Genomic DNA, 14,091 nt, shown 5'->3' with positions numbered 1-14,091 from the left:
TACCAGCGCGGGGCTCTCTTCCCTGGAGCCTTTGCGCACGGCCCAGGAGCTTTTGCGCACGGCCCAGGAGCCTTTGCGCTGCAGCGATCATGTCCCCCGGCCGCTGCAGCGATCATGTCCCCCGGCCGCTGCAGCGATCATGGCCCCCGGCCGCTGCGCGGCCCGGTGCCAGGTACTCCACGGCCCGGCACCGGTCCGCGGACCGGGGGTTGGGGACCACTGCAAATTGGTCACTTACTTGGGTGGATAGTTAGGAATTCCCTCCTTATTCCCTACGCAACCAGTAATGATGTGATTCTCTCGCCACAATCGTTAAGCTTTTCCCCAACCGGGAATATCCAAATTAGTGATACATAGTAATATGTAATAGAGACGTGGTGGCTCAGTGGCTAAGATGCTGAGCTTGTTGATCAAAAAGGTCGGCAGTTCGGCGGTTCAAATCCCTAGCGCTGCGTAACAAAGTGAGCTCCCATTATTTGTCCCAGCTTCTGCCAACCTAGCAGTTCGAAAGCACGTAAAAAATGCAAGTAGAAAAATAGGAACTACCTTTGTTGGGAAGGTAACAGCATTCCGTGCGCCTTCGGCATTTAGTCATGACCACGAAGAACAACTTCGGACAGCACTGGCACTTCGGCTTTGAAACGGAGATGAGCACCACCCCTTAGAGTCGGAACGACTAGCACATGTATGCAGGGGAACCTTTACCGTAGTAATATGTTGAAGAGAGGCACTTGGTGTATACTCTAGGACAGGGGTCTTCCAACCTTGGCACTTTAAGTCTGGCGGACTTCAACTCCCAGAATTCCCCAGTCAGCTCTGGGAAGCTTCGCTAGCTGGGGAATTCTGGGGGTTGAAGTCCACCAGGCTTAAAGTTGCCAAGGTTGGAAGACCCCTGCTCTAGGACATCCTTTTTTTAATTGATGTCTTCTTTATTTCTAAAATCATTCTGGGAGACAAAAGCAATCCAAGAACAAGGCAATCTCTGCCAACCAGAATAAGCATTTATTCTCACCTCCGAGAAGCGCTTTTCCAAGGCGGCGATCGTCTCCCTCTCCACTTCCCACTCCGGTTTCTTTTGCTTACGCCGCTGCCGCAGCTTATCTTTGCGCTTGGCGTATCTGTTCTTCCAGCGCTCGAAGCTGCGCACCGGGTCGGCGCCCGATCCCGACGGGACGCTCCGGCTCTCTTCCATCCCTTCTCGGTGGAATCGAGGATCAGAAACACGCTGCCAAGGGAAAGGACGCGACGCAAAAAAAGCCGGGCGCATAGATATGACATCACGGGCAAAGCTCCTCCCTCCTGGAGGAGGAGCGGGGAATCCGTCTCGGTTCCTGCTCTGAGCTGCAAGATGAAAGTTCAGCCGACGAGCTCCGTGCCGGATCGTGCCCCATTGGTTGAGCGCCTTGCCTTTTTATATTATCAAGAGTAAAGTTTGTTTCAGGTCCTTGCTATTGCATGGTGTTGCATCTGATATGGTGCACCACAGCCATGTACGATCTGATTATTGTGCTCGTTGTTGTGTTGCATCTAACTATTGTACACATTGTTTGCTTCATTCCCCAACTGAAACTTTTTTAAATCAAAAAATCCTCTCTATGAACGTAGATAAAACACTTTTAAGCATTTTAAACGTTCCTGCTTTTATATTATCAAGAATAAATTATCCAAAGTAGTTCTTTGGATCATCACACACAAACCCACTGAGTTTGTGTGTGATGATCCAAAGAACTACTTTTTTACCCAAATATGGATAATTTATCTAGGTTTGGGCAGCACTGCATTTGTGCACTATTTTATGCTTCGGTGTAGACTGAATGCAAAATACAGATAGTCCTTGACATTATTTATTTAGCAACCATTTGAAATTATACCAGCACTGAACCTCACACTTACTGTACACGACCATTGTAGCATCCACACGGAGGCTTAGTAATCGGCATGTATTTATGATGATTGTGGTGTTCCAGGCCGTAAAGGGGGCGTGCATAAGCGCAATAGCATGCATACTGTCCCCATTTATTTGTACTCATTTCCTTTGTTCATGTTGATGTTTATATTTATACCTGTTAACTTGTACATGTTTGACTAAATAAATAAAAACCTTTCGAGACAACTTCCAACAAGCAAAGTCAATGGTACTTTCAACCATTGGCCTTTACCAAATTGCCAAGCTTGGAGCTTAAACCAAAAACATGAGCCAAGTCTATGCAGGAAGCTGGATTCACTTACCAACTATGTGATTCACTTAGCAACTGGATTGATTGGCTTAACAATAGCAGTAAAGACATGACACGACTCATTTAACAAGTGCCTTGCTTAGCAATGGATATTCTGGTCCCAATTGTGGTTCTAAATTGAAGACTACCTGTATATAATTTGAAGCAGGGTTACCGCCTATAAGCTGGGGGGGGGCAGAAAAGTTAAGGGCTGGACCTGGATAACATTTGAATGGCAGGCTGCCAGAAATAGAACTGAGAAATTAAAAAAATCAGCCCCACGATGTAGACCACACCATGAAATCAATTTCATGTGGTATCTATATTCTATAATCATATTTCAATAGGCTGTAATATAAGAATTGTTGGAAGAAATGTCCTTCTGGGTTCAGTTCTAAGTGGGGAAAAAGGCATTGAAAACATGGAAGCGCTTGGAAAGATGGTTTAATGGTGGACAGGATCACATGGCTTGAGTTCCTGAACAGAAAAGGGAGCTCACGTGCTTCCAGATGTTGATTGAAGAAGAAAAGAGAGAGATAGAGAGATGCTGAAAGTCCCTGGTTTTATGCCCTCTCTGGCCTTTGATCTTGATCTTGTATTCTGATTGGTTGTCAGACTCCCATGGGGCTATGTAGGGGCAACTCTGTAGGCTGTGCTTTGAGTCCAAGTTTGGTTTAGCATTGCTTCTTCCCAGGTGCCCTGTGGTGAGATGGGCAAAGGGCTAATACTATCATGCCTTAATCCCATCCGACGGGAGTTGAAGGGGGAGATCTTTGTTATATAGAATAGATTGGTCAGGCCTTTTAGTGTCCCATTGACAAAGGTGAGGGCTATTAAGAGTGAGTCTGCTTCCTGCCTAAAAACATGTTTCTCCATTTCTTATTCAGTGAAATATAATATTCTGCTTTTTCAATATTTCCCAGGGTATTTCATTTTGGTGGGGGGTAACTTCCTACAGAATCTTGCAAATCTAATTGTGCTGTACCTCTTCCTTATAGTTCAATGAATTCGGAAAATATCTGAGCCACTGCCATATGTTACCTAGCTATTATGTACTTAACAAATGCTTTAATCCTTTTTGAGTTTTTCAACCTCAGCAATTTTAAGATTCTAAGAGCTGAAATCCACATATCATAATGTGGCTGAGGTTGAGATCTAGGCAATGGAGCTTACATATCTCAATCAAGGCTTTCTTCCTTAGTCTTATGATTTGTGCCCTTCAATTCCCAGAATTCCCTAGCCAAGGTACACTGAATGGTCAATGATGCCAGCTGTTTGGGGTTGCATTTCATCAAGGTTAGGCATTGTGGGGGCAAAGGTTGTGCACTCCTTTTTAAATTTTCAATGGATTTTCTCGTTCAAAGTAACTTGCAAACATCAATATTAATCATGGCAGTCGTGTTGCTGCACCACTAAAAATGTAATTGAAAAGGACTCCAAGTTGCAAAAGAGTTTGAGAGCTCCAAGTTGCTAAGATCCCGTCTAGAAAGAAAATATGTATTGTCCTGTGGAACTGTGGCCCATTTCTAGAAGTGGCAAGCCTGGTTGTAACAGCAATTTACATGTATCAGTGTCAGCTGTTAACCTTCACTTTTTAATTTCAGTTCTGGTCAATCTACAGTGAGGATCAATGAGATTAAGGTAGATATTAAATTAGACAACTAGGTGAACATTTTTAGATTGTGTATTTCATTATGTAAAAAAAAAAAAAACCTCTCACGATCTTTAGAAATCTTGTTTGGAAGACCTTGTCATGCTTATTTTTAGAGTGGTCATGCTAATTTCTATGGTGATAATCTGGATTAGAGACTTTTAAACTGTTAATTCCCACAAGAACTACAATTCTCCGATAGCAGAGCTAGAGAGTTCAACTAGAGATTTCAGGGCTTATCACCAAACTTTAATTTTGGGATGTTTTGGAAAAACTCCAGGATGAAAACATATAAACACAAGGTAATTTAAGGTATAACTGACTCTCATGGTTTTAGGTTAGTGGTAATTTTGGAAAAGGAGCTTGTTTTGAGGAGGGCAGTTACAAAATGTTGAGGTTTCATACAAAAAAGGATCATGTTAATATCTTTAATAAAGCCAGACAGAGAAAAATAAGACTCTTTTTTTTACGGTGGGGATAATTTAAGGGGCCCTCAGTCTATATCCAGAAATATTAATAATTCCCAGATGGCAGCAACTTGTCAATTTTGGCTGATCCTGAAAAAGCTAAGGAAAACAGGATTCAATCTGTGTCGGTCACCAGCGATGAAATAAATGTCCTTCTGGATTCGGCTCCAAGTGGGGAAAAAGACACTGGAGACATGGAGGCTGCTTGGAAAGATGGTTTATTGGTGGACAGGATCACATGGCTTGAGTTCTGAACAGAAAAGGTGATCACATGCTTCAATGTTGGTGGAGAAGAAGAGAAGGGCTGAGGGAGGGGCTTGCTAGGCTTTTTATAACCTGTTCAGTCCCACCTCTCTGTTTCCTGTTCCTGTGTAGGAAATGTATTCTGATTGGTTATCAGACTCCCATAGGGCCATGCAGGGGCAACTCTCTAGGCTGCGTTTTGAATCCAGGTTTGGTTGAGTTCTTAGATGCCATGTGGTGAGTTAGGGCCAATATTATCATGCTTTAATCCCATCCCCCTGGAGCTGAAGTGGAGAAGTCTTTATTATGTAAAGTGGACTAGTTTGGCCTTCTTAATGGCCCATTGACAAAGTGGGGATGGGAAGGAAGCTACAGGCAGCTATTCTGTCTTTTAAAACATGTTTCTTTCTTTTCACATGCAGAGAAATATTCTGCCTTTTCAATATTTCCTAGGATATTTCATTTTTCTGGGAGAGGGCTGGGTGATAACTTCCTACACCAGGACCAGAGGTTTAGTTTTCCAAGCTTTTGGACTTGTGCTGGAGCGCAATGTCCATTCTGGTGGAGAGAAATTCCCTGAGGATGGGCTCCAGCATGAGTCTGAAAGCTCAGAAAACTAAACCTCTGGTCCCAGTTATATGCAACATTGTCCTTGAACATATATATTTGCCTTCATTCCTAGGGAGAACACAAGGAGAAATCCTAGACCAGAGGTGTGATTTCATTGAGGGCTGCATCAGGATTGTGTTTGACCTTGGGGGACCGGGGTGGACATGACAGCTCGATGTCACTCATGTCCGGGATGCCTATAGTGACCTGAGCGCTCTGCCAGTGAAAATTGGCTTCCAAGCTCCGTTTCGGCTACGACGGTCTCCTGCAATACTCTGCCAGTAAAAATGGAGCTTGGGAGTACTGCCCGCAGCCCTCATGTCACGAGCTCTGTTTTTGGATGTGACGGCTTCCTACAACCCTCTGCCAGCAAAAATTGAGTTGGGAGTGCCACCTGCAACCCTCATGAGCTCCATTTTCTGCTGCGATGGCCTCCTGCATCCCTCTGCCAGCAAAAAAAGAGCTTGGGAGAGCCGCACACAGCCCTCTCAAGCTCCATTTTTGCTGGCAGAGGCACTGGGGGACAGTCCTTCACTGTTTTCAGAGTGGCCCCGCAGGGCAGATCTAAGCACCCCATGGGCCAGATCTGATCCCTGGGCCTTGAGTTTGACACCCCTGTCCTAGACCAATAGACTAGACACTAGAGATTGCAAAGTAAAAAAAAAAAAATCTCCCCAAAAGGTTATTTTACTTGTTTATTAAATTTCTACACCGTCTATCTCACCTGACTCTGGGCGGTTTACAACAACATAATAAAACAGTATAAAAACATCACATGACATGGTGGTGAACATGGAGATGGTGACGCTGCCGGAAAATTACTTGGACCTGTCAATGTACGGTAGTCATCATGAGTCAAGCTGAATTTGAGGGAGACTTTTCTAAAGCTAGTAATGAAAAGAATGTAAGTGCTAGATAAATATGGAAGCATTTGTTTTTACATATGTAACAGGGTAGCTTACATTTTGCCATAGTCCATCTGGCATATGGTTCAGCTGTGACTAAAAGAAAAAGAAAACATCGGAAAGTAAGGAACATTTAATTCCCAAGCTAAAGGCAAGAGAGCAGTAAATGTTGTTCCGAGGAACCATTTGTGCCTATCTCAAATTAGGGAATGGTGAATAAAAAGGAAGAGCTTTTGAAGCCTGAGTTCCTGGAAGCCTGGGCATGCAGTGATAGGTGTGGTTATGCCAAACCTAGGGCAGAGTTAGTCATCCAACAAGTAATGGAATACTTTCCAACACGATTGAGTGGAAAATAGAGAAATGGACCTATAATGAGACTAGAGCAAGGTTGCTGTTTTATCCTGGCTTATTCAACTGCAAAGTCTTAAAACACAGCTTGGCCATTTTTTTTCTCGCCACATTTTTAAAAAATGCATTTTCTTTCTTCAATGGCTGCAGGGAATATAGCAACGGCATGAAGGTACAGGCAGTCCTCAGCTTACAACAGTTTTGTTTAGTGACCATTCAAAGTTCCAACGGCACTGAAAAAAGTGGCATGAGTGTTTTTCACACTTACGACCATTGCAGTATCCCTATAGATACTTGATCAAAATTCAGAAGGCTGGCACCTGGTTCATATTTATGATGATTGCAGTGTTCCAGAATTGTGTGATGCCTTTTGTGACCTCCTTACAAGCAAAGTCAATGGGGAAGCCAGGTTCACTTAACAACCGTGTTACTAATTTAACAGCTGCAGTGATTCACTTAATAACTATGGCAAGAAAGATTGTAGAATGGGGCAGAATTCACTTAACAAATGTTTAACTTACCAACAGAAATTTTGGGTTCAATTGTGGTCATATGTTTGTTATTTAAAAAAAATATCAGAAAACCATGCTGCCAGATTTCAGACATATTTGTGTCCGTGTGTCTATGATCAATAGTCAGGATAGCTCCTGCAATCACACAATCAAAGCTCTTCCTTTTTATGTACATCAAACATCTTGATACATGCACCCCTGGAATGAATATGCTCCAATATTCTATTCCACTTGACTTTATCCAAAAGGACAAGTTTGGGTAGACACAAGCAAAATTACACTGTAATTTCCAGGTAAACATATGGACTAACAGTATTCTTTGCATGAATCCCACCCAGCGTATTATGCTTTTTTGATTTTCTCTCTGTTTCATTTTAGGCATATGATGCAATTATGATGCATTGAGCAGCTGTGTCTCCCTAATTGTGCCATACTGAGACACTTAGAAAAATTAGGATGTACAATGGAAGATAAATAACCTGTAGTATTGGGAGTGGGGTATAGGAAAAAGAAAGGAGGCATAGTCTTTTAGAGAGAGAGAGAAATCCATTTCATGCAATCACAAAGCTTCTTAAAACTTCAGCTCTCTTCTTCAAGCAAGATGTGTCAAGATTTTATGGATAGGAAGGAGGAGAAATTCTAAAATAAACAGCTAACTCTTGATACCACTTATTGAGCGGAGAAATTACATATACACCCTTTTTGATTTGATTTCAAATATCACGAATGTGGTCCAGATTAATATTATCTCTATCCCCTTAGGGCAGCCAGTATGCAGCTTGATAGTTTCAAGGGGTGATCAGTGAGGGGGTTATACTACCGGTAGTTACCTTAAAGAAAGAGGTAGTGCAACCACTCCTGAAAAAGCTTTCTATTGATCTGACAAAACCTGTATTCAAATATACAGTGTTTTTTTCAGTGGAGATTTTAGACAGCATAGTAAGTCATAGATTCCTAGATAAAGCAAATTATGTTGAGCCCTTTCCATCAACCTTGTCAGATAGAAATTATACTGATTGCTCTACTCTAGCTGATGACCATTGGGACTTGGATGGAAATAGTGCTAACTAAAAATAAACAACTCAGCAGTTAACTCACTCCTGTTGATTTTAATAGGAAGGGGTGTTCCTTCACAAACCATATTTTTTTCAGAACTGTGTTTTATTTATTTTGTTCCAGATTGAGGATAGGAAGACCAAAAGCAAAGCTGTGGAACATGACAATAGTTGTTTGGGATTTGGCAGCTTATAAATTATGTACAATAATGCAATGCTTTATCACAGCACCTTAAGGTGTTCCACATTTGTACATGCTAATTTTCCGACATACAATATTGCCACATGATGATATATGTGCTTTTGACTTATTTTTCCTGTGACATTGCCTGCTTTGAATAAGCAGAGAGATCATCATCTTTTCCCTGGAGTAAGATTGGTCTCCACTTAAATAACAAAAAAAGCAGCTTTGTTGGCTCATTCTCTCCTTGACTCATCCCCAATGAGTGTAAAGAAAGGAATGTGGTCCCAGCTAACATGTGGTAACCTCTTCATTAGGAGTTTTTCTGTGTAGTGCAGGATGCACTGCTAACATTTTTTTCAGGCATTACAAACCACAGCAGTCTTCAAGTAAGATCCACAATAATCCATTTACATTTAAAATCAATACCCAATTTAATCTAAAAATATAAAATTCCAAATGAAACATCGGCTAACCTGCTTAACATTTTCACCTGTATCCTTTTAGGGATAGTGATTCCAATCTGAGTATCATTCTTAATCTTGCATTCTTTTAATTTTATGAATAAGAATATAATAAAACATGGGAATATGCCAGAGGTGGTATTCATCAGGTTCCGACCAGTTCTGGAGAACCGGTAGCAGAAATTTTGAGTAGTTTGGAGAACCAGTAAATACCACCTCTGACTGGCCCCGTCCCCATCTATTCTCTGCTGATCGGGAGGGAGTGGGGATTTTACAGAACCAGTAGTAAAAAACATTGAATCCCACCACTGGCATATGCTCATATTTGCACCTGTCCTGTAGTGGTAAGTGCTAGTTGTTTCTGGTTCTAGGGGTGGTGCTCATCTGTTTCTAAGCCAAAGAACTAGCACTGTTGGAAGAAGTCTCCGTGGTTATGTGGCCAGCATAACTCAACGCCGAAAGCACATGGAATGCTGTTACCTTCCCACCAAAGGTGGTCCCTATTTTTCTATTTGCATTTTTTACATGCTTTCGAACTGCTAGGTTGGCAGAAGCTGGGACAAGTAACGGGGGCTCACTCCGTTAACGCGGCACTGGGGATTCAAACTGCTGAACTGCCAACCTTCCAATCGACAAGCTTAGTGTCTTAGCCACTGAGCCATTGCGTCCCCTGTAGTGGTAGCAGCAGTGAGATGTGTATCCTTCTATATTCTTAGCAAATTGGTGGAATCTCATTTAGTTGCACTGACTGAAGGATGGGAAGATTGCTGGGACATGGTTGTGAGACCTTTTACAAATAAAGTTGCTGATACTTCTCATTTAGTGCCAAGTACCAGTTGGGACAGTTAAACAAGGTGGTGTCTTGCAGTGTTATTTGGGATTCTTTGTGTAGAATTTGAGGAAATGGATGGAAACTAAAGTATGTAGCAAGAGCATTGTCATTTATGCCTGGATTCTTGACTCCTTCAGGCAATGGGAAGGACATGTTCGACTGGATTTGAGCAGAGATTAACGCCTATTTGAGACAGGGTGAGGTGCCATCAACCCTGAAGGAGGCAGTACTATAATCTCTCTTGAAGAAGCTCTTTTTCAATCCAGCTGTGTTTATCAATTTGTGCCAAATCTTCAGATATAGGAGATGGTGCTGAAACTAAGGATAAAGAGCTATATCTTTAGAAAGAAACTAGCTAATCTAATAAACAGACTTAGTCCTGTAGGAAGTTAGCAACCACCCCCCTCCCCTAGAAAAACGAAATATCCCAAGAAATATTGAAAAGGCAGAATATTATATTTCCCTGGATCAGAAATGGAGAAACATGTTTTTAGGCAGGAAACAGACTCACTCTTAATAGCCCCCATTTTTCTTAATGGGCCATTAAAATGCCTGAACCAGTCTATTCTACATAACAAAGAGTTCCCCTTCAGCTCCAGGGTGATGGGATTAAGGCATGATAGTCTTAGCCCCTTACCCAACTCACCACATGGCATCTGGGAATTCAACCAAAGTTGGACTCAAAACACAGTCTAGACTCTAGAGAGTTGCCTCTGCATGGCTCTATGGGAGTCTGGTAACCAATCAGAATACATTTCCTACACAGGAACAGGAAATAGAGAGGTGGGGCCGAACAGAGTATAAAAAACCCAGCAAGCCCCCTTTCCCTCTTTTTCTTCTTCACCCAACATCTGGAAGCATGTGATTCACCTTTTCTTTTCAGGACCTCAAACCATGTGGTCCTGTCCACCATTAAACCATCTTTCCAAGCAGCCTCCATGTTTCCAGTGTCTTTTTCCCCACTTGGAACTGAACCCAGAAGGACATTTCTTCCAACAGTCTGTCATGCAAAGAGACATACAAACGCCTCAAAAAGACTGCATTAATAAATTCAAAAATAAAAGATTCTGTAAGCCACACATTTTTACATGAAAAACACATACACTGAAGAAAATCTGTGTGAACCCTTTTTTTCTGCTTCATTATAAACCATTCAGAAACTACAATTGATCCAAAAACATAATGACTAGATTGCTAGCAAGAGAAGACCACTATTGATGCATAATGCTGTTACTGCCATTATTCCCCTGGGTATCAATACATTTGAGACCAATTGAAAGTGTGAATTTATATGACATAGTTTTGGATTACCTGTAAGAAACATCTCCGCCAAATGGATTCTGACAATTCTGTGCCCTCATCCCTGATAGAAACGTTTATAGTCCAAGCTTCTTGACATGAGAAAGACATAAACCCAAATGGAGTCCTTCTCCATTGTGGCCCCATAGTCAGAAAGATAATCCTCTGACTTTCTGTAAAATGAGGATTATTTTGTTTAGATGGGACGTTGCTTGCCAGCTTCAAACAATTTATTCTAATTTAGTCCTGCAGTATTATAGATCAGTTTTGTATACATTTTTATATATACAGCAATTTAAATAAAGTGAGGGGAAAAGTAATCTAGTTCTATACATATACATATAATATTAGATGATCGTGGCATTGCAAAGATCAAACAATAATTAAACACCTTTGATCTACCCAAAAGGCAAATGATTCAGAGAACATTGTTTGTTTTGTGCATATCTTTATTTTCCACTGACAGAACACAAAATAATATGCATGGTTCTTCCCATACCTATCCCACATTTCTTCTCATGACAGCCCTGCTCTAACTGGCCCAGTTAGCTGCCATTTTTAATTCAGAAATGATGAAGAAAATTATCCTAACCCTCCAGTGGTGGGTTTCAAAAATTTTTAGAACCTCTTCTGTAGGTGTGGCCTCCTTTGTGGGAGTGACTTGCCAGCCATGTGACTGGGTGGGCGTGGCCTACTTGTAAAATGTAGTGAAACTCACTTAACAACACTCTTGCTTAGCAACCAAAATGTTGACTCAGAAACTCTGGCATTTGAAGCACACAAGTCTTAAAGCTGTCAAGTTACAAGACCCTTGCACCCCTAACCCTTTAAAAAAAAAACCAGGCGTGTTCTATCTTGACAGCTTTAAGACTAGTGGGCTTCAACTCCCAGAATTCCTCCTCTCGCTCTTCATCTTGATGATGTGCGGAGGGGCAGAGGGGAGGGAGCTGGAACCGGTTCTAAACGGCAGTGTAGATTTGTGGAACCTCTTCTATAGAAGTGGTTAGAACTGGCAGGAACCCACCCCTGTAACCCTCCTTCCAACAACAAATCACCTTCTTTAAAAACTGTTTCCCTCTTGCTCTATCTAGTCAAGGCAATTTTACACTGAAACAATGGAACTGCTTCTAGTTTGCTTAGTTTGACAATTGCCAATGTCATCCTGAGGTTGTAGAACTTTTTAAAGAGCCATGGATCTCTGAGGAAAATACATTTAAGTTTAAATAATGAGAAAGTTGTTGCTTTTTTGAGTGCTGCCTATATCGAGCCAACAACTCAGCAATTTCTTAGTTAGAATATTCCTCATTGCAATGTCTTACAATAGTGCATGTTATGGTGCCCATGAAACAGAAAATTGGCCCGAGGTAAAAACCAAAGTACTGTAGCGCTTCCTTCTCAGTTCATGTAAAGCAGCTGGAGGGGCTGGCAGTTTATTTTATTTACATGTTAAAGCTTACTTTAAAAGAGGGAATGGAAAAACAACTTCCCAGTCAACAGACTAGTTTAGAAAGTTGAAAACAAGTTGGATTATGGTGAGAAAGCCAGAAAAGCATAATTAATCTCTACAATTGTAGTCTTGATTCCATCTGCTAAGTACTACAGCACCTCGAAGGCACGTGTAAATTATAAGATTGGGCCATGAGCAACTGCTCACTACAGAAACGTATCAAGATATACCCCTATGCCATTTAAGATTAGCATATGGGACTATGGGTAATTGGGTATACAGTATTCTTGATATAAGAATAACAGTGAGGTGAACAGCATTTTGTGGATCAAAAATGCTTCAAGATTTTTGGTTGCTGGAAATAGTGGTCAACAACTTTCACAACTGTCCTCATTTTTTCCCGTATTATCATCTTAGCCTTTCAGTGTGGATTCTATTTTCCTACATTGTTCATCATATTAGTTTTATCATGGGAACTTTCTCACACAACGCAAAGATCACACGGATCAAGGAAGTCAATTACACTTACTATTAAAATTCCACACAATTTTATTTGAGACCTTAGAGATTTATTCTCATGAATGGCAGCAAATGCCCCCATACATAAGGACAATTTTCTCTTAACACCGCAAACAAGAAAAACACACTGAATGCCATATAATAAAATATTTGTAAGCTTATATCTATAGAGCAGGGGTGTCAAACTCGATTTTATTGAGGGCCGCACCAGGGTTGTGTTTGATCTTGGTGGCCAAGGTAGGTGTGGCCAGGTAGGCGTGACCAGCTCAACGCCACTTGTGTCAGGGGCGCCTGTGGTGGCCCCAGCACTCTACCAGTGAAAGGGGCTCCCGAGCTCCATTTTCCACTGTGACTGCCTCCTGCAACCCTCTTCCAGCGAAAACGGAGCTCCCTTTTCACTGGCAGAGGCACCGTGGGCCAGTCCGCTGTTTCCAGGGTGGCCCCGCAGGCCAGATCTAAGCACCCCACATGCCAGATCCGACACCTGGGCATTGAGTTTGACACCTCTGCTATAGAGGAATCTGTGAATAAGTGATGTGTTATTGTGGTTAAATAATACAAACACTAAACCAAGGGATTTAAACTGCCCAGAGTCTGGAAGTTGGGGGGCACAAAAAGTTTATTGTTAAACTTTAACTTTCAATTTATTGACACTGAAAAAAAACTTTACAGAGCTAAAACAGGGCAGTGGTTGTTAGAGAGGGATCTGGACATTCCATCAAGGGCTTTCTTATCTTTTCTATTTTTAGTATAGAACCAAGGAGTACTACATATTTGCATTTGTTCCATAGTGTAACTTTTCCTGTAATTTAATTAATTGATTTAATTAAACTTGTCTTGCACGTTATCTTGTAATTATCACAGTTATCTCCCAGAGCAATTAATTCAATCAGGAGCAGACTGGATTCTACAGTTCTTCAACACCTCTGGGCTAATTGATATGAGGTTATCACAATTTTTTGCTTTTCTTACAATTTTTCCATACTCTGCTTTTTTTTTTTTTTAGTATTTCAACTAGCTTTTTTTTCTTTTTGCAACATTGCCATTTTTGCAACTTTCACTATAGACTATAAAACCCTCTATTTACAGCCTAAGAATAAAACTATATGGTTCATTCATTAATATTATATATCTTGGCACCTGCTTTAGTAACATTAAATATGTGTGGTGCTAATTATCCTCTTAAGTTTTTTATCCAGATGTTGAGGGTAATTTAATGTGATTTTTAAAAAGTATTACAGACATTTGACAGAAACCATCCCATAGACTTCGAATTTAGACATAAAAATTTGAAGTGTATGAATTCTGTAAAAGTCTGCAGTAATTTTATGTCTGGGAAAAAA

At 41.2% G+C, this 14,091-nt stretch overlaps 1 protein-coding gene across 1 annotated transcript in view; it reads right to left on the bottom strand.

Moving 5' to 3' along the window:
* Positions 1-1,241, bottom strand: part of DDX10 (DEAD-box helicase 10) — a 177,093-nt gene extending 175,852 nt beyond the window's left edge. Inside the window, exon 1 of the mRNA XM_032220167.1 lies at positions 1,013-1,241. Coding sequence (XP_032076058.1) covers positions 1,013-1,192 — 180 coding nt within the window. The 5' untranslated portion in view covers positions 1,193-1,241. The remainder of the gene's footprint in view (positions 1-1,012) is intronic.
* Positions 1,242-14,091: the final 12,850 nt, after the last annotated feature.

Source organism: Thamnophis elegans, chromosome 6, assembly GCF_009769535.1.
Source record: "Thamnophis elegans isolate rThaEle1 chromosome 6, rThaEle1.pri, whole genome shotgun sequence".
NCBI classification, from domain to species: domain Eukaryota; kingdom Metazoa; phylum Chordata; class Lepidosauria; order Squamata; family Colubridae; genus Thamnophis; species Thamnophis elegans.
This window is presented reverse-complemented; position numbering and strand designations above follow the sequence as displayed.